The following is a 26,952-nucleotide window of genomic DNA, read 5'->3' as shown; positions in this document are numbered from 1 at the left end:
TTACTGGCCATTTATACATCATTTTTAGCCAAATGCTTCTTCAAGCCTTTCCTTCATTTTTTTATATTTTAGAAGATTTTAATTAACATTGGAATTATGTGCTCTTTAGTGATTTATTAGAGTTCCTCTTTTGAACCTTTTAACATGGTTCAAATTGTCCTTTTTATAAACACTTATTTTTTATAAAGGTAGCATATACTGATCTTAAAAATTGGACATCAGATTAACTACAGACTCCTGATTCTAATTAAGGTCATATATCATTCAGTGCTGACAAATGGTTTTCATTTTCATGTTTGTGTTTTTTGGCCATATCATTCACCCTGACCCTTCTAGGCTATTCTGGTATTGTAGGGGTTGGAAACTAGGGAACTTTAGTCATGAATCCTGGATGCTATTTACATTCTGAAGATCAGATGTGAATTGGAAGTTGTAAGGGAGAAAGAAGCTATTCTTTCTCAAGCAGTGGTAGCAAAAGTATAGGTTTCAAAGATAGGCTGTTTTTGCAGAAGCATGTACCTTCTATTTCTACCGACCACTATTTCCCTAGGCACAAGGATAGACAGACTTGTAACATGGGCAGTAGTTTCCTCAATTGCTTGAGTGTGGGAAACAGCAGCAGCTTCTGACTCTCACTGGCAATGAAACTGAAAGTTAGTGGGGATTCATCAAACTCTTACTTTTCTGGTCCTTCTACCAGCTTTGTAAGTACCTAATCTCTGTAATAAACGCATTTCTACATGAAATTCTTAATGTGTTTTCAGCTTTCCTGATTGAACCCTGACTTCTATCTGCCCCATAAGGGGAAGGGATAATATTAAAAGTATTTAACAATTTGTACAGTATAGGCATTGACAAGTCCAAGTGGATACCCGGCGGTATGCTGCATGGGTGCATACTGGCTGAATTCTGCCGTATTTAGAGGGTATTTGGAAATGTGGAGAGGTGCTTTATGTTACCACATGCCTTAGGAAGTTACTACCATTTAGTGTTTGTGGACCAGAAAAGCAAAGTGTTCTGCAAAGCAGGGAATAGTCTCACATTATGAGAAATTTTCCTGTCCCCGCTGAGAAATGATATGCTGGCCCAATTTCACCTAATGAATATTGATAAAAGAATGCTAAATAAAATATTAACCATAGAATCTGGGAACATATTAAAAAAATAATACATTGGGACCAAGTACAGCTGTTTTTTGAAATACAAGGATGATTAAACTTAAGTAAATCTTTCATATGATTCACCATGTTAATAGGTCTACCTATAGCCATATAAATGGGAATGGAAGGCAGGGGAAAAGGAAATTAAATAAATATAAAAGAGATACTGTGAAAAAAAGAGTCAAAAAAAGAGATAATGTGTCATAAAAAAAATATATATATATATATACACATACTTTTAATATGATTTACTTTGTTCTCCGATCTAAGGTACGGGAAAAAATTAAATTCTTAACTATAGTTTAAAGAAATATTAAATACTTACTGCACTTCTGGTACTAAAAATGCGGTAGTTTGGGCTGTTACTGTAATACCTGTGGAGGAAAAGGCCAAATATGAATATTAAAGCTAATTTCTCCTCTAAATGAGAGGGATTCTACACATGGTTAGGGAATGCTTTGGCTACCAAAAGCTTTACACTTCTGTCCAATCACCTTCCTGGAAAACATAATAAAGGACACAATGGGATTTCAGTGAGCTCTACCTGCTAGGGTAGCTGTGTTAAAGTTTGCTCAGTATAATGAGAAGTAAATAGTTTTTACATTTTTTTTCCCAGATAAAAGCTGTTGAAAAATATTGGCTCTAACTCCTTTATTTATAAGCCGAGTTAAAGTTAATGCAGACAGAAATTCCCCCCCAAAATGGTATTTCTCATTTGGAACACTGAATTAAAGAGCAACTATTTCTGTGGCTCCTTGTTCATTAGCATTTCTTTCTTTCTATCAACTAAGGTAACTGTAATTTCTGTCTATATACCCATCTAAAACAGTGCTGTTCCAACAGAAATATAATGTGAACCACCTATGAAACTTCAAATTTTCTAGTAGCCACATTAAAAATTATTTACTTTACTTTTTTTTTCCATACTAAGTCTTTGAAATCCAGTGTATAGATTTTACTTACAATATATCTCAATTCATACTAGTCACATTTCAAGTGCTCAGTAATCATATATGACCTACGGCTATCATATTAGAGAGCACAGCTCTAAAAGCATGATCTCAAAGTTCCTTCTCCTTCCATTCACTTCAATAATTTATTCTACATGCACATTGCATACCTTATCGCCATTGTAATTGCTCCATCTCTAAAAGAGTAAAATCAAAGAAATATTTTTTGTGTGCTTTCCCAATAAGAAATTACTGGGATATCATCATGTAACTCCTTTATCAGAATTATATAAGCTTTAATAACACTCTGAATTCTCATTTTTAACAGACATCAGTCACTGGTAATGAAACACATTATACATATGTATATATAATAATTCTTATTATGTATATAGAATAAGAAAATGTTCCATGAATTTTCACACATCTCTATAAATTAAATGAAACATATTTCCATCAAAGGCTTTCCTCAAGCAAGTGCACAACTACTTCCCATGATTCTAATACAAGATCCTTTTCATTATAGAAAGAAAGGTGGCAACCTTAGCAGGGAGAAAAAACTGAAGAAGCAGATTTTGTTTTTAATTTACAAGGTTCAAATATGTAATTTAATTTGTGAATAAAGCATAGTAATTAAATGAGTTAAAGCTACCTCTCCTAGCAAGCGCTCTTCCCATCCCCCTCCCCCCTGGTCTTTGTCCTCTACCAGGCTGGGGAGAGGGTATGGAGAGCACAGTAGCAAAAGAAGTAATATTTAATTTATTAATTTATTCCCAGCCAACTAAGATAACTCCTTCTCATTCTTGTTTCCCTAATTATGCTGAATATTTAATGTGTTGTTGTTGTAAATGGATCTAACGGGCCCTGAGTTGGGGTGTGCAGATGGACCAAGTGCTGTTAAAATTTCTTAATGGAAAGGGCACTATTATCATCATCTCACTTTGGACCACAACAGTGTATCTTTCCTAGTCTCTGTAGTGAATCCCCACAATACCACTTCTTCAAAATCAAACAGAATTCTTAACCTTTACCTCTTCCTTCTTTTACAAATAGTTAAGTCCCTTCCTGGCTTCATTATTTTCTCTCTCTGTCCAACCTATAGAATATGGTTCTTTGGGTAAACCATTTTCTCTCATATCCTTTATCTAGTCATCCTAATAACATAAAGATCTGGTAGACCCTCAACCTGTGGTCAATTTAACCAGACTCACAGCTAAGTTGCTGAAAACTGGTCATTAACATCAGACAACCTTCTCTTATATTTCACAAAGAAAATAAGAGTCCGTTTGGCTGTATTTCTTCAAATTTTTGGCCCAACTCCACCTTTATCTAAAAAACTTTCATCATCTTCATTCATAATTATCTTCCTTTCAAACTAGTAGTTCTTCTTCTGTTCAAGAATAATTCTTGTTCTAAGAGCTATTCTTTTTTCAGTAGAGGCAACCTTGTTCTTTTTGCTAGTCTACCTATCAAATGCTCAAATCTGTCTTAAGAAAAAAGAACACGTTAACCCAATGTGAGTCTACCTAGTACACTATCTTTTTAAGGACAAAAGTACAGTTTAAATGTCCTTCATCATCACACTATTTTAAAGGATAAATCTACCCTTCAAATATTTTTCCATAAAATCCTGGGAATGTATATAATACCATTGAATTTTATGCTTGAAAGTGGCTAAACTGATTTATTTTAGGTTGTCCATATGTTGTCAGAATAGAATTGTACAATACAAAGAGTGAACATTAATGAAATTATGAATTACAGATAATATAATAATAATAATGTTTCATCAATTAAAACAAAGGGACCACACCAGTGCAAAACATTAATAGGGAAAACTGTGTGTGTGTGTGTAGGGGGGTATTCTATAGTTTTTCATGATTTTTCTGTAAGCCTACAAACTGCCCTAATTAAAAAAACCCAGGAAGATGAAAAAGTAAAAAATCTTTTTCCTCTCTGCAGTAATTTAAAGGATAAGTCTACCTTTAAAATGTCTCTTTTCTCATATACAAGTCATTCTTTAACTCATCTGATTTGCGCACCACATTACTGAGACTTTGAAGAAAAGGTACCAATAATTTTTTAGTAAGAAAATTCATTTACAAATATTTAGTCCTTCTCTAAATTCCTCTCTCTGTGATAATACTTCCTTTTAGAAACACTATCGTCCCTTAACTAATTTCTAAGGCTTGTTTGGTAAACTTCTTCCTCTCTATCTTAGGCCTTTTCCTCCAGCCAAATATTTAAATACTATCAAACCCAACTCTGGGTTTTTAGGACAGGCAAATGTACTCTCACATCTTGGAGCCAAACACAGAGAGAACAAAAGATAAAGGAAAACTAATCAATCTGATAAAAGTTTGAAAAAAATTTTAACGTAACATCAAAAAGGCATAAATGAAGAAAAAAGAAAATTGCTGGGAGAAGATCAAGCATTATAGTAATCAGATAAATGTAAATGAATGCAACTCTGGGTTTGCCAGCTGTGCACACTAGTAGGATGACGAGGTAAGGGATTTGAGAAAAAATGGTTAAATGGTTAACCAAGAAAAGCATATGCTATAGGTTAGATAGGGAGAGAAAAAAGTGAAGTCAGGAAGGGATTTAAAATCCTCTACCAAAATTTCTATTTTCAAAAAAGAAAATCTCTCAGATTTGGCAAAGCAAACAAACAAAAAAATCAATTGTATGCTATATACAATGGAAACCCCTAAAAGAAAAGCATAAACCCCTTGTCAAAAGAATTGATTCTAGATAGGTCATACCCTCAGGCACTGGAGAGAAGCATATGCAAAACCACTCATGTAGGACAACTATGTACAGCAGGAAGTACTATGTTTCCCCTGTAAGTCCAAACCTTACTAAAGATAAGGTGAAGTTATAAGAAAAAAAGACCTTGAGATAAAAAGCATTTTTAGGACAAAGAGGATTCTCTGTAGGTTTGACTCAGTAGACCTAAACTATTAGAGAAAACACATTCTATTCAAGTACACATGGAATATTTATAAAAATTGATCATGGGCAGGGCCATAATGTAAGTCTCAATAAATTTCAAATAATAAGTATGTTGTGGACCATACTCTCTAATTAAAGTTCAATTGATGGTGAAGTTATTAAAAGATAAATCAAAATCCTTCCATATTTGGGAATTTAAAAACAAACAGCTAAATAATTCAAGGGTTTTAGAAGAAATAATAATGAAAGCTCAAAGAACCCAGAAGTGAATGAAAGCTTACATATCAGTTCTTAAGAGATACAGCAAAGAGTGCTGTTAGGGATTTTAATACCTGTGCTAGTTTGAAGTCATTATGTACTCCAGAAAAGGCCATGTTCTTTTAGTCCATTCCTGTGGATATAGACCTACTTTAGGTGGGAACTTTTGATTAGGTTAATTCAATTGAGATGTGAATTCTTATTCAAGGTGGGTTTTAATCCTCCTACTGGAAGCCTTTATAAGAGGATAAAAGCCACAGAAATGCTGAGATGAAATTAAGAAAAGCATGCAGCAAAAGCCTCAGAGAAGCTGAGAGGAAGCCATTAAAGCCATAAGCTGGAAGCAACAAAACCCAAAACGAGGGTCCAGCAGACACCAGCCATGTACCTTCACATGTGACAGCTGTCCCTGATGCTGGCAGCCTATCTTCAGAGTCCTGTTGATGCCTTGAATTGGACATTTTCATGTCCCAAGTATTGTAAATTGTAAGTTAATAAATCCCCATTGTAAAACCCAACTCATTTCTGGTGTATTTGCATTTCATCAGCTTTACCAAACATAAAGAACACCTTTAAATATCATACTAGAAAAGAATAAAGATTGAAAATTATCCAAGCCTCTAACTCAAGCTTAGAGAAAAAATATCAGACTAAATCCAGAGATGAGAGAACAGACATCAATAAAAACAAAAATACAAAGTGAAAATGAATGAAATAGCTTATGATAAGACTATATGACAATAGAAAGGTGCAATTAAATACCATCAAAGAAAAGGGACCACAATCACAGATAAAGCAAAGATTTCAAAGATAAGCAAATACTCTCAATTATATGAAAATTTTGGAGAATACATGAAATGAGCATTTTTATATAATTTACCAAGATTGACTCACGAAGAAATAAAAGGCCTAAATAATTCTGGAACTATTAAAGAATCTGAAGAACTAGTTTAAAATCTTCCCTATCAATTTTGGGGCAGTGAAGGATTTCTTAAAAAGGCGTTCCCATGTTCCCACCCCAACAGTTAACAATAACACTTTTTAAATCCATTATATTAAAGAAATTTTGTCCTTTAAAAGAACACCTTATTGAGACAAAATTCATGAATTCTGTGACTAGAATGGGAAAAATAACATCTTTGTTTTCACCAAGCTATAATTAAAATTTCCTTCAATTATGAAGGTAGACCAGAGATTGGCAAACTGCATCCTTTGGGCCAAATCTCACCTGTATTTTGTTAATAAATTTTCATTGTCACACAGCCACACCCACTTACTATTGTCTGTGGCTACTTTCCCTACAATGACAGAGCTGTGTAGTTGCAACAGAGATTGTACGGCCCCAAAAGCCTAAAATATTTATTACCTAACTCTTTACAGAAAAAATTGCTGGTTTCTGGTATACAACATAAAACGTGTTTAAACTCTGTGAGTTTACAGGCCATCCTTAATAATAATGCTGAGAGCTCTAAGTATATCATTACATTCCATGCATTAGGCAGATTTTATTACCTTCCTCTTACAGAGGAAAAAAAAAAAAGGTTTGCAAAGTTCAGCCAGAATCCAAAGTTTTGCTCTTTCTCACTATTACCCTTAATCGCTCCAATGACTACTTCTATTTTTTTGACCTTTCATTTGTCCAATGAGGTGTCCTTGGATCTCTTCTCTCTGAAAGCTCTATGATGGGTTTAATGCTAGAGCGTAATAACCGTTATAGCAAAACATTCATTAAACAGAATATTCGGGGAATGAGATTTCCTAGTTAATCTGTATTTTTGCCTGTGTTGAAAATCTTTCTAAAATTTTTTTGATACATTTTCTAATAAGCAGTTACAGAATACTAAACAAAAATCAAACTGAAATTGAGGATCTCTCAGAACTTGAAGGGTGTCATTCGCAAAATCAACTCGCCCTATACAGGAATTACATATCCTTTCATTTATAGTGATTTACATTTAACAAGTAGGTTCTCACAAAACGTTCACTTTCAATTACCTAACATAAACCATTAACTATTTCTAAGATGTTTACTCTGCTAACATGCCCCCACCTCCCTAAATTTTCTAGGGGCGACTTTTTGGTTGCTTTTGTTCCTCTCCTTTCTAGCCAATGAAGAGTGGGGCAGGGGGAAAAACCATGTCGGCGCCCCCTCATTCTCCAGTGATTTAAAAATTCTAGGAAGTGGGAGAGGCCGGTGTTCAGCCGGTATCCGGGTTGGTGGCCGGGGGAATGGCCGGGCTGGTGGCCGGGGAAGTGGGAGGGCGTGGGGCGAGAAGCTGGGCCCCGTCCGCAGTCTCTCTGGCGCACTCAGGGCGCGCGGCTGCTGGCTCGGGCACAGCTTGGCCGCCCCACCCGGCCCAAGGGGCAACCCAGCCTGGGGCGCCGGCCCGGGAGCGGCATCTCTACCTCCACAGGGCAGAGCCTCTGCCACTTAGCCACCAGAGCAGCAGCGTCATGGCCCAAGCCGACATGGCGTCTGCCTGCCTCGTTCCAACCGCCCGCGACGCGCGGCCCCCACCCGCGCCCTGCGCTCCTGCTTCGCGCGTTCCCAGCCCTCCGCTGAGGCGCTGGGTCCCGCAACCCGGTGGGCGGGGCCGTGGCCGACCTAGTTCACCCGCGAGGAAAAGCGTGTATGGTGCTCAGGTTCGCTACCTAGGCTCCTAAATTAGTCGCGGTAGTGCAAGGATGTAATCTGGCTTTTAGGAAAGGCAGGAATGTGCTTTTTGCAGTGAGATAGCAAAAAACACTTCGAGAGATCCGAGTTGACTGACTGAAGGTGAAAATTTAGTCTATCTTTTAGCCAAATCGTCGTTGTGACTGTATATTACCACTGCAATAGCAAATATGTACCTGGCAGTGCTTTTTAGGGAGCAGAAACTCCATAAATGATTATTAAATGGAACAGAAATGAACAGTAGTGTGTTCTCATTGAGCACTTACCACGATACCTAACGTTTCCTCGTGCACTTGAGTGCAAAGAAATATTACAACATCCTTGCTTACAAAGGTTCTGTAATCTTTTGGTAACGTTAACAAACCCCAAAGTTAATACATAGTATTATAATTTATTTACTTGTCTGCAGACCAAATGGCCTATGACTCCTTGAGGGCTGTGGGCTGGTTTGAAATTGTTCTGTACCCCAGAAAAACTATGTTCTTTAATCCTGATTTAATATTGTTGGGTGGGATCTGTTTGATTGAGCTGTTTCCATGTGACCTATCCAATTGTGGGTGGGAACTTTTGATTAGGTGGTTTCCATGGAGATGTGTCTCCACTCATTCAAGGTGGGTCTTGATTAGTTTACTGGCATCCTTTAAGAGGGAAGCATTTTGGTAAAAGCTTCAGAGCTGACACAGAGAAATTTGGAGATGCAGAAAGAAAATGCCCCTGGGGAAACTGCTTGAAACCGGAAGCCAAAGGACCAGCAGACCTCAGCTATGTGCCTTCCCAGATGAAAGAAGTGTTCCAGACCCACTGGCATTTCTTGAGTCAAGTTGTCTGTCCATGGATGCCTCAGTTTGAATATTTCTGTGGCCTCAGAAGTGTAAACTTGCAATTTAATAAATTCCCTTTTTAAAAAGCCATTCCATTACTGGTATGTTGCATTCTATCAGCTTTAGCAAACCAAAACAGGCTGCTAACATATCTTTATTCACTCTTACGTCATCAGTGCCCAGCACAATCTCAGCTTGTAGAAGGTTCTTAATGTTTATTGACTTAATGAATCATTGACTAGAAACAGTAAAATACTAAAATGTGCTATACAGATTCTACTTAATTTCTCGATTTTCAAGTCTAATGTTTTCTACCTTATTGACTTAGACTTGAGTTTCCCCTTTCCCATCCCTGTGTCCATCTCTGTTCCCACTTCTAGACCTCTATTGTCCAACTCTAAACCTATACTTCCTCATTTCGTCCTATTTTTATTTTGAAATTCCACCATTCCATTTCGTACACGCTATCTCACTGCTTAATACAACGAATACTTCAATTTTTTTTTTTCAAAATCGAAGACTTTCAAAAAGTGAAACCCGTTGATGACAGACAACTGTCACCAGAGTACGTCACAGCAGCCCAGAGCGTTGCATGCCGGGAGTTGTAGTCCGTTGCCCCAGCACGCACCTCCGCGGCCGCTTTGAATAGCGGGAGAATGGACGGGTAGGCATGGAGGCTGAACCGGACCCTAAGCCCCGCCCCTGTCCCTGACCCTGCCCCTTCCGTTCTGGAATAGCGCCCCAGGTTGCGGAAGGGGCGTGGCCTCAGGTCCCGGGTGGTGTCGGTTGCCACCCGGGATTCTGCCTCAGGGCGGTGCTGCCAAGGCCGGCCTGCGCGGGGCAGTCATGGTCCCTCATTGAGTCGGCTGAGCGGGGCGGGGCCTGGCTGGAGGGTGGCGGGCCGGCCTGGGGCGGGGCGGCCTCTGGCTCCTTCTTCCTCCGCATGTGCCTTGCGGCCGCAGAGCACTTCAGTGCGCGCACTCTTCCACCGCGTCCCCTTGTGCCTCTCAACGCGGCACCGGAACCATGTCGTTGGCCGAAACCAACCCGACAGCATCGTCCCTTCCCAACGGCGATTGTGGCCGCTCCAGGGCGCGGCCCGGAGGGAACCGGGTGACGGTGGTGCTCGGCGCGCAGTGGGGCGATGAAGGCAAAGGGAAGGTGGTGGATCTGCTGGCGCAGGACGCGGACATCGTTTGCCGCTGCCAGGTGAGATGACCAGGCGCTGATGCGAAGCCGGGCCTGGGAGCTCGGACTGCCTCGCGTCTAGTGGCTGGGAACTTGGGCCCAGAGTCCAAATACACCGGCAAAAAGAAGGTGTCACCTTGAGGTTCTCTTGCAGCGAGCTGCCGGCGATGTGGAGAAATGGCGGGGGTCAGGGAACCCAGACCTGGGGTCTTAGACTGAGGGGAAGGAGTGGCTCTGGAGGAAAATACGGGCTGACGGGGAGGCTTCGAGAAATAAGCAATGCCTTGGGAGTTGCAGTTTTCGGTCTTTGGATCCGTGCTCAGCCCTAAGAATGGGGCCGGGCAGAGGTGATGTGTATGCGAGTTTGAGGAGCTACGGCTCGAGGCCTCCTCCCGACTCAGGGCGGAGATTGCGCGGTGGCAGAATCTTTTCAGGATGGCCAAGTAGAATTGGGTTGTTCCAAAACCTCCTGAAATCCAGACTCAGCACCCGCCTACCTGCAAGCCCGTGGCATACAGAGCTTTGCTTCCCCCGGTCCAATTTGTTGACATCAGAACCCGCCCCTGGGCTTTGCCCTTTTTATGGGCCCCGATTTTCTTATTCCAATTTTTATTCGTAAATTGATATTAAGGGGAAGTTTACTAGTTTACCACAGGGAAAGGAATCCTTCCTTTGTTAAAGAGTAAGGCAGGTAAATACATGAATGTCAAATCTTGTAGTTAGAAATATTTACATTGTTAGGGTCACATCGAAAGTGAACTTTTCAGGAAGTGAAGTGGTAGTGTACTTCCTATCAGGAAACACGTGGTTTTCATTGTACCCTTTCTTCCTATTTGTCCTTTGCTTTGAAAACAGCCTAGAGGCTGTAATTCTTTCAGATAGCTATACCCAATTTCAGATTTTGAAATAGTTGAGGAGTAACCACTTTCAAAATGAAATATAATGTAATACTTGGGGTTAACTGCTGTCCAAGGTTGCAAGAATATCTCTTGTTCTTGAATGTACATGGCATAATATGATGATGCCATACTGTATATGTTTTAACAAGTTAGTATTCTCACTTGATTGGAAAAATGGAATGTCATGTGAACATGTAAAAACAAGAGAATTGCAGTTACATAAAAAGCCAAATGCAAATATTCCCTGCCTTATCCTGTTCTGTTTTTTTCTTTTTTGCATGCAGATGACCACCTTGCCCATGGCACCCATTCCTTAGGATGGCTGTCACATCACTTAGTTGATTCTTACTACCAGGACTATCTCTCCTTCCCTTCCAACCTCCTATTTGTCCACCCTTCCCTGAACAGTGTGCCTTTTTGACTCTCCCGAAAAAAAAAAAAAACAAGGTGTTGCTCTCAAATTCCTACCCCACACTACCTTAGGAGCTGGTCCAGAAGCTCAGACTCTTCTTCCTTTCATCTTAAAGTCAGATCTGGCATTTTGGGAAGAAGTATGGGAATACCCTTCCTGTGCTATTAGGAAGAAGGGGAAAGAGGCCTGTTTGACTCCACTCTCTCTGCCATTCCCAGCATCCCCTTTATCAGTAGCACTCAGGTTGAGCTACATTGTAAGTAGGTTGTAAGTAGGTTCTGGGAATATAACCCTTAGAATTTATTCTAAGAGAACCTTAATTTTAATATCCCTTTGAAAAAAACAGCAGAGTCAAGTGTGTAGATTGGAGAAGATATGACTATGTCACTGTGAAAGTTGTTTTGAAGGAGGTCATTGACTAACTTGATCTGGTGCCCTTAGAAAGCCTAGAGAGAAGTGGTTGAGAAGAAGCCAAGTTTGGCTTTAAAATGTTAGCTGAAGATAGCAGAGAGACAAATGAGCAGACATGTAGAGCAGAATTATACCTCACCTGAAAATTTTCTGACTTACCGCCTACCTGTAAAATTCAAAGTATTTGTATTCTTCTAGTGCTTTTTTTTCAGAGCTCATCATTAGAAGATTCTTAGTAGTCTTCTTAGGGAAAAGCATCCTTCTTTTGTGATTCACCTTGGTAACTTTGTATTATTTGATCATTCATAGTAAACTTAAGGAAGTTCTAACTTATAAAAACCAAGAATATGGAATGTGTTGAAATTCTTAATGAGCTGGAAAAAGTCAACTAATGTTGGAAAGCCGTTTTGAACTTGACTGCCTTGTTTGATGTTTCAAGTCCAGAGTATGTAAAGAACACCTACAACTCAAGAACAGAAAGACATACAACCTGGTTTTAAAGATGGGCAGAATACTTGAATATATGTTTCTCTAAAGAAGATAGAAACAATAAACTTGTGAAAAGGATGCTTAACATCCTTAGCCGTTAGTATCGAGACCATAATGACATAACAATTTCACACTCACAAAAATGGCTACTACGAAAAATAAGTGTGGGAGAGGATGTAGAGAAAGAGGAACACCCTTTCATTGTTGGTAGAAATGTAAAATGGTGTTGCCACTGTGAAAAACAGGAAAATAGTTTGGTGGTCCCTCAAAAAGTTAAGTATAGAATTACCGTATGACCTGGCAGTTCCACCTTCACATATATGCCCAAAAGAATTGAAAGCAGACACTCAAACCAATATTTGCATACCACTGTTCATAACAGTATTATCCACAGGTGCCAAAAGATAGAAGCAACCCAAGTTCCTATTGATAAATTAATAGATAAATAAAATGTGGTAGATATGTACAGTGGAATATTATTCAGCCATTAAAAGGGACTGAAGTTCTAATACATGCCACTATATGAATTAACCTGGAGGACATCATGTTAAACGAAATAAGCCTGACACAAAAGGAAAAACATTGTTTGATCTCACTGATATGAAATAATTCATAGAGTCAAAAACTAAACTACTGGTTACTAGGGACCAGGGTGGGGGTTAGAAAATGAGGAGATAATGCTTAATTGGCACAGAGTTTCTGTTTGGGGTGATGGAAAAGTTTTAGTAACAGATGCTGTGGTGGTAGTATGACGTTGTGAACATAATTAATACCACTGAATTGTCTGTTTGAAAGTAGTTAAAATGGGAGATTTTAGACTGTATATATGTTACTAGAGCAAAAATTTTTAAAAACTGAAAGAACTATACAATGCAAACAGTAATCCTAATATAAACTAAGGACTATAGCTAATAGTATAATTCAATAGTATTGTTTCATCAACTATAAAAAAGGTACCACACTAATGCAAAATGTTAATAGGGAAAACTGTGTGTGTGTGTGTGTGTATGTGTGTGTACATGGGAACTCTATATTTTCTGCATGATTTTTCTGTAAATCTCCAATTTCCCTAATTAAAAAAAAAGAATAGAGATTAGCAAAACAGCACTCATACACCCAGCATTCAACTTTTAAATATTTTACCATGTTACTGTATTTGTTTCAGATCACTGGACATTTTTTAAGAAATAACATAACACAGATACAGTTGAAGGCCTCTTCCATACCCCAGCCTACACACCCCTCCCTCTTAGAGGTAACTATCATCAGGAGGTTGGTGTGTAAGCCTAGTCTCACTTCCTACCACTCCCGTCTCCCCGTCAGTGCTCCCCACACTCCAGTCAAGGCTTACTCCTGAGGATCCCTGGATGCACCCTGCTTTTTTGTTAGCTTTGTTTCTATGCCTTCTGTCTTCTCTTTCTATAAAGTCCTTTTGTTATTGTTGCCCTAGACTGGAAGCTTCCTCTGTCCTCTCCAAACAGAAATAAATGATTTCTCCCCTTTGTTCTCATAAGACATTGTACATAACTCCATTAAAATGATTACACATCACCATATGACTTTTTATATCTGTTGCCTGACCAGTCTATGTACTCCCAGGAAGGAAAGGCTATAGTCTAGTCTCCTTTGTATCCCCAGCACCCCAGTTCTAGTGCAATGGAACATGGTAGGAGCTTAAAAATATTGACTGAAGGAATGAATGGATGAATGGAATATATTCTATAGCTACTGAAAGTAATTGGATTTTTGTCATAAAGAGAAATACAGGGAAAAAAAGTTGATTTGCTAGGAAGTCTATAACTGTTTCCCCCCCCCCCCCCCGCCCCCATCTTCTCAAAGTAAAATACTATACTTTGTTTCCTTTATTTTGGTGAGTAGAAACTACAGAGACTTTAGCTTTTGGCAATTTATACTAGGGATTAAGCCAGGTCTTATTGTCCTTGGAGAAAGAAAGTTTGGTGGTCTTGGTTACAGTGAGGAATGAAGTTGTTTGTGATCAGGAATGTTTAGAGAACAGTGTTCTCTGTCTTTGTGGATTTTACAGGCGTATTAGATTAAGGTAAAGAGAAAATATTAACTAAAATTATAAAGGAAGGTATGCCATTTCACTTGCTACAAACAAAATCTTGCCATAAAAATAAACACAGTGTTGAAATGTTACTAATTTCTAGCTAGATGCTGGTATCTGCTAAAGACTCTGAAACCAGCTTTGTCAAAAAGGGGTATTAGTAAGTGATGTGTAATGAAAAAGACATGCTAGCAACAGACTGAGCTTTCTCCTTGAAATAGTCAAAAAGCTTGAAAGATAATTTAATAAGGGAATAAATTTAGTGTTAATGCCTCAAACCTTATGCCTAAAATTATCACCCAAGCCATTTGAAATAATTTTGAAGATGGTAGAGAATTAGCATTTAAGGCTAAACTGTTCTGTGATAATAGACAATTGCCCTTTCTGTCCTTTCTGACTCTCAGGATTACTTTTTATATAAAGTTTGTAGCATTTGCCAAGTATATAAGCATATACCTAGTATCTGGTATACTTTGTTAAATCTTGCTTTCTCCGGTTATTGTTATTGTGCTTTCCCAACTAGAATATAAGTTTTCCCAAAAGGGGACTTTTTATCCGTTTTTGTTTTTGTCTGCAGTACCTGCTACTATGTGAGGCAAAGAGGTGATGCACAGCAGATGTTTATTGAGCAGCTGGATCATCCCTAGAAATTTTTTTGAAATTAGAAATTTAACCATTTTCTATAAATTATTTTAACATCTTCCTAGGCACTATGACTGTTGGCATGAATTTAAGGTGGAATCCTCAACATTCCTTGTATTAATATTTGTTGTGTAGTATTTTAACTAGTTATTTTTTTTACAGTGTACAATTATGTTGGAAGGCCTTAGTTACCTATATTAAAGTCTTAACTTTCTTACATCACCTCTATTTCTGTTGAATGTTTTATAGTTCTAGTAAGTAGACGTTCTTTGCTAAGGATGGTAGTTCTCAACCATTTGATCAGTGAGGATGTCCCATGTTGCTCACTAGTTAAGCCTGTTGTTTTAGGTCATATGCTGCACCATTCATCTCTATTTTTGAGGCATGATGTTTAAATTATATGAGACCATCTCAGTGGTACCTGACCAGGTCATTGTTTTTTAAATTTTGGTGAGAGTGAATTGGTTCAGATAGTTTCATTTGTCTCATATGTCTCTAGGAAAAACTGTTGCCTAGAGCAGCTCTAGAATGAAATTATGAAATGTTGTGAATCCAGCTGTATGATCTTAGGGGGCTATGTCAGATTTTGACCCCATGAACTATGGATTGATAGCTATAGGTTGGTTACTATTAGAATATTTATTTTAATAGCAAAAGGGACATTGAGTATTCAACAATGTCTGGTGAAAGTTGTAAGAATAGTAAATAGAGGGGAGGTCCTGAGGCTACTTTGTGACTACTGTTCTAGAGAGTTCTTTACATTGGACTTTTAATTATATTTAATTCAGTATAATAAAATCCCACTTAAAAAAATAGAAGAACTCATAAAATTTTTAATGTGATTTTTGTCTTGAATATCAAGCTGCTTTTAGTCCTTGTTGAAGGGAAGATTTTATTAATAATAGAAAATGTGGAATCTGCGGTTCATTTTCAGTAATTTTAAGAGAATTCCTTCATGAATATAATAGGTGGATTTTTATCAAGCATGTAGAAAGAGCTGCATAACATCAGTGGGTTATGTACTTTTTGGTTGCACATCTGGTACTCATATCAATGATACTGGCTTCAAAGGGTGCATATTAGAATTTGATAACTAGAGTCTAAATCTTCTTAATTAGCAACCTAAGTTCCTCCAAGGCAATGAAGGCCCCTGTTCTAGTTTGCTAGCTGCCAGAATGCAATATACCAGAAATGGAATGGCTTTTAAAATGGGGAATTTAATAAATTGCTAGTTTACAGTTCCAAGGCTAAGAAAATGTCCCAGTTAAAGCAAGTGTATAGAAATGTCCAATCTAAGGCATCCAGGGAAAGATACCTTGATTTAAGAAGGCCGACGAAGTTCAGGGTTTCTCTCTCAAGTAGAAGGGCACATGGTGAACACAGTCAGAGTTTCTCTCTTGTCTGGAAAGGCACATGGTGAACTACAGTCAGGGTTCCTCTCATGGTGAACACAGTCAGAGTTTCTCTCTTGTCTGGAAAGGCACATGGTGAACGACAGTCAGGGTTCCTCTCTCAGCTGAGAAGGCACATGGTGAACATGGTGTCATCTGCTAGGTTGTCCTGGCTTCCTGTTTCATGAAGCTTCCGGGAAGGCATTTTCCTTCTTAATCTCCAAAGGTTGCTGGCTGGTGGACTCTGCTTCTCGTGGCTATGTCGTTCTGCTTTGCTCTGTCTGAATCTCCTTCATTCTCCAAAATGTTTCCCCTTTTATAGGACTCCAGAAACTTCTCAAGACCCACCCAAATGGGTGGAGACATATCGTCACCTGATCCAGTTTAGCAACCACTCTTGATTAAATCACATCTCCAGGGAGGTGATCTGATTACAGTTTCAAACATACAGTATTGAATAGGGATTATTCTGCCTTTATGAAATGGGATTTAGATTAAAACATTGCTTTTCAATGTTTTTTTAAACATTGTCCTTTCAAACCAGCACAGCCCCCTTTACTATTATCAGTTGTTGTTGTTTCACAGTGGCAATTAAAGATGTAAACTATAAGGTGTCTGAAATTTCCATCATTTGTGTGACATGTGTATGAACCTAGAAGGTAACCATAATAATGTAAGTTATACTGGATAATATTTTTAAGCCTTTAAAAGATAACTGAGCAGTGAGAGCACTGGATGTCTTTGTAAAAAGAAGTTCAAACACCTGCATATGTTTTCTGTTCCTCTCTAGTGTCTGGTTACTGCTGAATCGTTTAATTTGATCAACTAACCTGATCCACTTTGGAATCAAAAGTTAATTGCGAGTGTATGAATGTTTTCATAACAGAGCAGTCATCCTTATTTATAATTCCATTATTGCTATGGATTGACACATGCTTTAGTTTTGGTGAATAGTGAAATGTCTCACCTGGAGAGGGACACAGGGGTCTTACCAAGAAAGCAGCATAGGTAATAAATGTTGACTCAAAAGATTGTTTGGTTCCTAAGAAGCTTGAAGACTATGACAAGCAATAGCAACCCCTTATGGTTGCTGGAATCGTTCAAAGGCATAGGGTCTGAGGCATTACTGTGCTCTGCTGTAATCCATGGTGGTAATTCTGATTTCTTGATTGGTGTTAATTTTGAGCTCTGAACATTATTGGTGTAGAAGAGACACAGATTATTATAGAGGCATAACTAAGTGGGTTAAGAAATGTCTCTGGCCCTGTGTGCAAGAAATTGTTAGCCTTTAACACTTGGGCTTCAACTATTGCTGGAGAAGAGACACCATTGTTTCGGGCTTATAACATTTTCATCTTCCCTAACACAGCAGAAGTGGACTTGGAGGAGAGTAGAGGGGCTTGATTTGGGGAAAGGGAAGACCTAATAGCAAACTAAGTTAAGAATCAAGAATCATTACTACAGATTGTTGTTTCATTTTCTTCCAAAGTTTTTTTTTTTAAACCTCCCCTGAACCTTTTAAATTTCTTAATTATTCTAGAGTTGAGCTTGATAGACTTTGGCTCTGAGGACATATGGAAAGAAAAACACAAGACTTATTTTAGGACCTCCTTAAACTTGAAGTCAAATTAGGAGGAAAAAAGTATACATGGAAAAACTGATAATAGTTACAAAATAACTAACTACTGTTCTTATCATTCCTGTGTCCTCTGGTACCATATTTTGGAGTATTATCCTTGATAACATAAATGATATTAATATTTAGCAGTTAATCATTTATATATTTAATTATCACTAGTGTGAAAGATGAACTCAGAGAGCAAAGTGCACACATACTGTGTTGCAGTGAGTGTGCTTTGTGAATTATTTGGTTTTTTTGTTTGCAAGTAGAAGAAAGATATCTTAAGCAAAATAGGGATTTATTTCAAGGAAGGAAAGGGTGGCTTGAAACCAGAGCAGCTTCTAAAATCTCAGCTTCCATAATCAGCAGCTATTTTAGTTTGTTAAAGCTGCCGTAATGCAATATATCAGAAATGGAGCAGCTTTTAAAAAGGGAATTTATTAGTTTACAAATTTATACTTTTAAGGCTATACATATGATTGAAATTAGGCATCTGGAGAAAGATACCTTTGTTCAAGAAAGGCCAGTAGTCTGGAACACGTCCATCAGCTGGGAAGGCACGTGACTGGCATCTACTAGGCTCTCTGGCTTCTCATTTCAAAGGAGTTCCCTGGAGGCATTTTCCTTCCGCATTTCCAAAGGTTTCTGTCTATGTGGGCTCTGTCAACACTGAAACTTTTTTCAAAATGGTTCCCTCTTAAAGGACACCAGTGAGCAACACCATCTTGAATGGGTGGAGACACACCTCTATGGAAACCACCTAATCAAAAGATACCACCCACAGTTGGGGGGGTCACATTTCCATGGAAACAAAGAGATTCCACCCAGCAATACTGAATGAAGATTAAAGAACATGGCTTTTCTGGGATACATGGCAGTTTTAAACTAGTGCGGCAGCTGAAATAACAATATCTCTAACTCCTTACTGCCCCCTTCTCTGCTGAAAATCAAATTTCTGAAATAGAGGATCTGATTGGCTTAGGCTGGTTTGGGTTTCCCTCTCTGGATCAGTCACTGGGGGCATGAAGGGTAATTACTGTGGTTTACAAAGAAAGGGAGAAGAGAGGTTGAACATAAAAAAAGCTATCGGTGATCTGGCATTCATTTCTTATAGGAAAATAAGAAATGAAGGAACATTAGTTCTAGGTTATGCTTATTTTTAAATTGTTTTCCAGCAGTCTAACACACTAATACTTTTCTGGAGGAAAGCATGAAAAGATGTATGTGCCCTAGAAAAGCCATGTTTTAATCCTAACCAGTTGTGTAAGAGCAACGGTTTCTTCTAATCCCTATTCAGTACTATAGGTTGGAGACTTGATTAGGTTATCTCCGTGGAGATATGACTCAATCAATTATGGGTATTAAACTTGATTAGACAGAGACGTGTCTCTGCCCAGTCTATGTGAGTCTTCATTAGTTTTCTGGAATCCTATAAAAGAGAAGACATTTTGGAGAGAGTCGCTTTTGAGAATGAGGAGAGAGCCACAGAACCACGACAGAAATGACGAGAGAGAACCACGACAGAAAGATGTGAGAACCATAGAGTCCACCAGCCAGTGACCTTTGGAGATGAAGAAGGGAAACGCCTCCTGGGGAGTTTCACGAAGCAAGAGTCCTGGTGAGGAAGCTAGCAGATGCTGCCATGTTCACCATGTCCCTTTCCACTTGAGAGAGAACCCCTGAACTTCAATCAGCCTTCTTAAATCACAGTATCCTTCCCTGGATATCTTAGATTGGAGATTTCTATGGACTTGCTTTAATTGGGACATTTTCATGGCCTTAGAACTGTAAAGTTGGGCGGGCCACGGTGGCTCAGCTGGCAAGAATGCTTGCCTGCCATGCCAGAGGACCCGGGTTCAATTCCTGGTGCCTGCCCATGTAAAAAAAATAAATAAAAGAACTGTCAAGTTGTAACTTATCAAATTCCCCATTTTAAAAGCCATTCCTTTTCTGGTATATTGCATTCTGGCAGCTAGCAAACTAGAACAGCATGTAAATAGGTTTTTATTATTTATTTATTTATTTATTTATTTTTTACATGGGCAGGTACCGGGAATCGAGCCCAGGTCTCTGGCATGGCAGGCAAGAATTCTGGCACTGTACCACCATCACACTGCCCTAGGTGTTTATTATTTTTAACTCTAATCAAACAGTGAAAATTAATTCTGTGTACTAATGAAAAAAAAGACTAGAAAGATGAATCAGAAACTTCACTTTTCAGCTTTGAGAACATAGAATTCTATTCTGCACTTACTCTTAATGTAAATGTAATAGCTAAAGAAAATTACTAAAGTAAATACTAAGATAGAGGATGTTTTGTGACTGTAATTGTTGCTGGAGCTCTGGGGGCACCCTTTAACTCCAGAGCTGGACTTAGAAGGCTGGTGAGCCAGGCTTCTCAATCCAGGGGCTCTGAGCTGAACCTCTGCTCTTCTTCCAACCATAGGGGTAGAAAGTCTTTTGATAAGCATCACGTATGACCTGATCTAAAAACCACCATAATCAGAAGACTTGAAGGGACCGAGGTCCTGCTTGGCTATACTTAAGGCTTGTCTTTTCCTTTGGGAAAAGAAATTCAATGTCTTTGAGAGAATAGGTTCTTACAAGAGTCATACAAAGGCCATATGCAAAGGAGAAGATGGGTGAAAATACTCTGGAGAATTTCCTTTGGGGAAAGAGAGTGGAGTGGGGGATGGGGTAGGGGACAAGGCCAGGAATGAAAATCTCATAAAGGACAATAAAGATGGTACCCTGGGAAATCCACAGTCTCTGCACCATAGGATGTCTTCCGTGAAAAATGCAAACCCAACACTGAGTCTCCACAAAGGACAAAGAAAAGTGGAGAAGACAAAGGAACATGTAACTGGACTTAGCAGTCGGAAGCAAAAAGAAGAGAGAGGGGGCAGAAAGAAGAGAGAATGTACCCCAAGCTGGGAAGAAAGGGGAAGGACTTAGGTGAAGAATTCAAGAGGAACAGCCAACCCAGATAGGAGGAAAACACAAGCCAATGAGAGTGACAAGGATAAGGACGATGATGACCAGGAAATGGTAGGTAAGTCGAAAGGACCAAGTGGAGTAGCAAGAATCAGTGTCGAGAGGCATGACTTAGGAAGTGCAGATTCCATTGACTGGTGCCTTATGTGGAAAATGACTCTTCCTTCTAGCTTGCCAAAAAAATGTTACTGAAGTTCTGCTGACACCAGAGCTGAGCTCCGCTCCAGGCTCGGAATCTTGCCACTAGGAAGAATTCAAGGACAGGAAACCAAGTAGCAGTAAGTGTAAAGTTTATTGAAAGGTTAGTACAAACCAGAGAAATTAGCATGGGCATACTCAAGAGAGAGACACACCCTGAGTGGCATAGCTTTTTTTATAGGGAGATTTTGCTAGCAGTGTTTTTCCATTTCAACCTTTGAACGCAGATCTTTACTTTGTTTCAAGGAAAAATAACTGCTGGTGCTTGTGGTCTCCTGAAAGTTATTCTGGGTACATAGTTTAACAATCTTTATGACCTCAGACTTTCTGTTGTCAACTGAGAGTTCATTTTGGGCCCATGATTTTACATGGTTTGGGGGCTTATGTTTGTTTTAGGAAGTTTGCAGTTGTGCATTAACTTCTTGGGAGCTGGATAGGAAACCAGGGACCACAGCCTGGATGCCCTATTCTATCCTGCCTCATAATGATATCTATTCTTTTTAATCTGTCCTTTTTAATACAATTAGCTTGCATTTATTCTTGGTATTTAATATGAAAAACTTCATATGAGACATTATAAACATATTTTTCCTTAGAGAAACTTACCTTATAACATGTACCCACCACCTTTGGACTTACTTTTATGTTGTGTTCTATTTCAGAATTTAAAATGGTCCAAAAAAATAGTGAATTCAGACACCTGAGAATTATTGAAGAGTATTTTATGTATTTATATAACTGAAAAACAACATTGCTGTTCCACAGCTCTTTGATTCCTTAACTATAATTGAATATATTCTGTGTAATCTAGAACATACCCTTGTGATAATTAAAAGTATTTGTTAAATGCTATGAGTGACTGGGACCTTAAGTGTTACGGGAATTTAAAAAAGCAGCAAGAAGTAGTTATATGTAACTTGAAATGCATGTATGATTAATGCTATCTTTTGAATAACTTAAATTTGGTTTGGGGAAAATTTGGATTGAGAAAAGAATAGTATATCTCTGTTAAAACTAGCGGGAAAAAATGAATGTATCTCCCATCATTTATATGGTATTATCTGGCCTCTTTCAGGGTTTCAAAGGAAAATCATTAAATATGATTAGGCAATTATGTCCTTGCTGTTACTCATTCTGACACATGTATAGTTGCCCATTTAAGAAGTGGCTCCATTACAGATGTAGGAGCCTGCATTTCAGAGTTTCCTTATGGGCTGTCGGTGGTAGGGTGAGGTGGTGGTCAGCAGTGGTGCTCATATTTAAAACCTCTTTGCTTTGTTATTTGTTTATATTCATGAATTCCTTGTACCTGTATAAGCTGTCTTTAAGGAGACTGAGCTCCCCAAGGTGAATTTTGCATATTCCACATAAATATTTTAGGTCACTGTCAGAACTTATGAAATAACGATTAGCAACCCCCCTTATGAGTAGTTCCTTCTCAGTTCATTTCGGGACTTTTTCTGCACAGTGTGTGTTTCAAGATTAAAAAGTGCCATACCCCAACTCCCTTGAGTACTAGTGACCAAAATACACTTGTAAGCCCTTATATTTTCTCCCTTTGGTTCTTAGTAGGCTATTCCAGGGTTATTTTGGATATCTTTTTACCGTATTTCCATATTTAGTCAAATTGAGAATTTAAATGAAATTTAAATCATATAGCAGTTCTTCATAAGACATTGGTTATTGAAAAATGTTGATTAATGCTTGTGTGAGCAAGCTTTCCACTGTCTGATTTCATGGGTTTTGCTGCTGAACTTTTCCAGCTAGAACCACCTATAAACTTGGAAGAACTCATTAAAGAATTAAGCCACTTCATCCCTCCTAATCTTTATCACACTGATCTGCCAAAAAAATTAAAAATTAACATCAACAACCATCATTCCTCTTTGATGATTATTGCGGTCATTATCTCTTGGTAAAATGTTAACTAAGAGAGTAGGTATTTATTATACAATAAAAACATTATCATGAACCAGTGAATTCTGGTTAGTATATCTATGAAAATAATTTTGTGTAAATTTAGGAGACTTTAAGGGTGTACTCCAAAAATTACAGAGTAGATAGTTTGTTAGTGGTGGTGTTACTTTTTGATTTTTTTTTCTTTTGGATTTAAATATTTTGCTTAAAGAAAACAGTACACTTAGAATGACCAAAAATGGATATCTTAGTTAGTTATCTGTAAGCATGTTAAAATAAAATATCCAAATAATCAAATATAGTAAAAAATCTATAGATAACAATATTGGAGTTTCTTGAATTCTTAATATTAATACTAACTTAAATACCATGTGATTAGCTATCAAAACTGTGTACATTCTCAAAATGTCAACAAGAAAGATATTAGAAACATCAGCTTTGCTATGGTAATGACCTATGTTACTGAGCATTTTCAAGTTTTTTATTTCAGGAAAATATGAAGATATAAATGATTTTACAACTAACATGAAAATTCTATCTCTTACGATATCATAACATTTAAAATCTATTTTATTTAATATTACTATGACTTTTGCTTTCTTTTGGTTATATCTTGCAAAGAACATCTATTTCCATCCTTTAACTTTCAATCTGTATCCTTGGATCTAAGATAAATCTCTTGTGAGCAGCATATAGATAGATCATATTATTTAATCCATCCTGTCAATCTATGTCTTTTAATTAGTGAGCTTAGTTCATTAACATTCAAAATTATTACCTTAAAAGCATTTCTTGGGTCTAGTATCTCATCCTATAGTTTTATTTGTCAGATCTATATAATTCTTTTCCCTCTCTCACTTTTTATCCTTTGAGTTACCCTTGCTAATACTCCAGTCCTGTACCCTTCTCCAAACCTACCTCTATAGTCTTTTTTTCAGTTGACACCTCCCTTTAATAGTTCCTGTAGAGCATGTTTCTTGTTGACAAATTCTCGCAGCAGTTGTTTATCTGTGAAGACTTTAATCTCCCTCGATTTTGCAGAACAACTTGGCAGGATAAAAAATTCTTGACTGGAGGTCCTTCTTGTTCAGAATTTTATATTTATCATACCACTGCTGTCTCACCTCCATGGTGCCTTTTGAGTAGTCAGAGCTCAGTCTCATCTAGTTTCCCTTATAATACAATAAATCTATTTTCTCTTTCTCCTTTCATGGCTTTTTGCTTCTCTTTAAGATTTGACATTCTGATAAGTATACGTTGTCTTGGAGTATAAGCCTGTTTGGATTTATTCTATTTGCGATTCACTGGGCTTGGTTGGTTTGGCTATTTATGTCTTTTATAAGTGTTGGGAAGGTTTTTTTTAACCATTATATCTTCAACTAGCTTTCCTATCCCTTTACTCTTCTCCCACTGGGACATAATGATTCTTATTTTTGTACACTTCATTTCCCTGAGATTGTTTCATTTTTTCCATCCTTCTTGCATTTCTTCTTTTGAATGTTCAAATTCATTTGTCATGTCTTCTAATTTGCTTATTCTTTCTTCTGTCTCTTGAAATCTACTGTTGTGAGTCTCTGATGTTTTTAATTTGGTTTACAGTATCTTTCATCTCTGTGATGTCTGATATTTTTCTGTTTATTCTTTTAAATTCTTCTTTATGCTCCTCTAGTGTTTTTTTGATATCCTTTATTTTGTTATGAACAACCTTAATTAGTTGTCCTAGATTTTGTGTCTCCTTGGATGATTTAATTTGGTCATTTGGCTGAGCCATATCTGCTTGGTCCTTCACATGCTTTATGATCTTCTGTTGTGGATGGGGCATTTAAATGCCTTAATTAAGTTATTTTGGAGATTTTTTCCTCCCCTCGTCTAAGATTTTGTATCTACATATATTAGCTTTGAAAGTCTTCTTTTGAATTTGGTTTGTCAGTCTTTCTCCGTCAGACCAAGAACTTAATCTCATGGTGTGGTGTGTGTTTGGAGAGGGGGGATTGGAATTCTAGTTAAGGCTTTGAGAGCTAGGCAGATAGGAATATTTGTCAGACTGGAGTTCCTCTTTTACCCAGTCAATGGTGCTCTTGAGCCCTCTTGTCCCACTTGACCCAGCACGCAGTGAAATCTGCCGGCCCTGGGGCTGGATTAAAGCCACATGTACCCCATCAGAGACTTCTCCTATCTGGCCGATGGATCTAGTGACTCAGGCTGCGGGACTGGATATTTTAGCTTCACCTTCCCATAGTCAGTCATGGTACTCAGCTCGGCTGGCTTCCTCTGCCTTACCTCTCTGTCCACACACATCTGTAGTCTTCAAGCCTCTGTGGGATAGTTTGTTTTTACAGTCCTCAAATGATGGGTTAAAAATAAAAAGCTTTGAGTGTGCACAGGTGATTCAGAGGTAGAATGCTGGCAGGAGATGCACGTTCAATTCCTGGGCCTTGCAGCCCCCCCCCCATAATAAAAATCTTTGCTTAAATGGTTAATACTTTATTGGTTGTTTTTCTCAGTGTTACTAATGATATAACAATTTAGGAATAATTTATAAAATTTAGTATTTTAGAACAATTTAGAATTAGATAACTAGTAGTAGCTCATATTACTACTTTAGTGAAGGGGACAAAAAACTATAAAACAAATTAGAGGGGAGTGTGATGGTGACTCAGTGGCAGAATTCTTTCCTGTCATGCCGCAGACCTGGGTTCAATTCCCATTGCCTGCCCAAGCAAAAAAATAAAAATAAGAAAGAGCAGATTAGAATGGTCCTTAGTGATCTGAGCTGTTTTTCAAAAAAAATACTAAGGTCAATAGGTTCTTTTGTATGTAATATTTTAGGATTCTATAAGAATTGGTGGTAACCTTGCATAGAATTGATGATAAACTTGGTGTGAAATAATAAAATGTGTACCAGAAAGTTTATTGCAACATTATTCTTGCAAAAAATTGGAAACTACCTAAATGCCTCTCCTTGGACCAGCTTTATAAATTATTCTATCTCCATATACAAAGAAATACAATGCAACTGTTAAAAGAATGAGGTGGTTCTGTTTACAGGGTTATGTTCTAACTATTCTAAAGTGTCTAAATAATAAATATACATGGGGCAAATACTTGAGTTTCCTTAAGTTGTATTTACATTTTAGCAGAAAATAAATTTATGAGTTCATTTAGGAGGGATATTATCTGTAATACTTACTCTCAGGTTCAGTTTTCCCTTCTCTTATATTTCAGGGAGGAAATAATGCCGGCCATACAGTTGTCGTAGATTCTGTAGAATATGACTTTCATCTTTTACCCAGTGGAATAATTAACCCAAATGTTACTGCATTCATTGGTAAGTGTTTCGTATTAACTGAGCTGCTTGGGGATTTTTTCTACCATTGATAATTAGGGTTCATTTTTTGTTATCAAATCTTATTTTATTTCTCATTTGCCAAAAAGTTTATTGATCCTGTATAAATTTTGACCATCATGCCTTCTGAAATATATCTTAACTCTTTTAAGGACTTAACTTTTAAAAAATATTTTTATTGTGGTAACTAAAGCTTCCCATTTTAGTGTACAACTCAGTGATACTAATTACATTCACAATATATTCATCAATGTTGTTGACTCTGTTGCTCTTTTAGCTTTTTAATGGTAATACTTTTTGGAATGATTGCTTTGCATTCATCTGTGATCCTTGGCAATCTTAACTCCATTAAGAAGTATTAGATCATCAACTCAGTTTTCCAAACACTTTTGACTATGACCTACAGTAAGAAATACATAAACTACATTTCATGGATTGATTTAATATATGTGATGCAATATGATAGTTTCTGTTCTAATTTTTTTATTTTAAAAAACGTCAGTCACTACCTACTAAATTTATGTTATGGCCACTAAAACATTGTGATTCCTGAATTTG

The 26,952-nt window shown here is 37.8% G+C and overlaps 2 protein-coding genes across 6 annotated transcripts in view; one reads left to right on the top strand and one right to left on the bottom strand.

Moving 5' to 3' along the window:
* CATSPERE (catsper channel auxiliary subunit epsilon) overlaps positions 1–7,860 on the bottom strand; it is a 249,994-nt gene extending 242,134 nt beyond the window's left edge. Inside the window, exons 1-3 of one of the 4 annotated variants that reach the window (XM_077168504.1) lie at positions 7,730–7,856; positions 2,281–2,307; positions 1,486–1,534 (exon numbers count right to left, since the gene is read on the bottom strand). In XM_077168504.1, coding sequence (XP_077024619.1) covers positions 1,486–1,534; positions 2,281–2,307; positions 7,730–7,794 — 141 coding nt within the window. In that variant the 5' untranslated portion in view covers positions 7,795–7,856. Of the gene's footprint in view, positions 1–1,485; positions 1,535–2,280; positions 2,308–6,951; positions 7,624–7,729 lie in introns of those variants that run through there. The other 3 variants (XM_077168506.1, XM_077168505.1, XM_077168507.1) reach the window with 3 other exon arrangements.
* A 1,637-nt stretch (positions 7,861–9,497) lies between these two features.
* ADSS2 (adenylosuccinate synthase 2) overlaps positions 9,498–26,952 on the top strand; it is a 53,429-nt gene continuing 35,974 nt past the window's right edge. Inside the window, exons 1-2 of one of the 2 annotated variants that reach the window (XM_077168511.1) lie at positions 9,498–10,027; positions 26,274–26,376. In XM_077168511.1, coding sequence (XP_077024626.1) covers positions 9,845–10,027; positions 26,274–26,376 — 286 coding nt within the window. In that variant the 5' untranslated portion in view covers positions 9,498–9,844. The remainder of the gene's footprint in view (positions 10,028–26,273; positions 26,377–26,952) is intronic. The other variant, XM_077168510.1, reaches the window with a different exon arrangement.

This window comes from Tamandua tetradactyla, chromosome 7 (genome assembly GCF_023851605.1).
Source record: "Tamandua tetradactyla isolate mTamTet1 chromosome 7, mTamTet1.pri, whole genome shotgun sequence".
Taxonomy (NCBI): Eukaryota; Metazoa; Chordata; class Mammalia; order Pilosa; family Myrmecophagidae; genus Tamandua; species Tamandua tetradactyla.
Note: the sequence above shows the minus strand (reverse complement) of the source record. Positions and strands in the feature narration are given on the sequence as shown.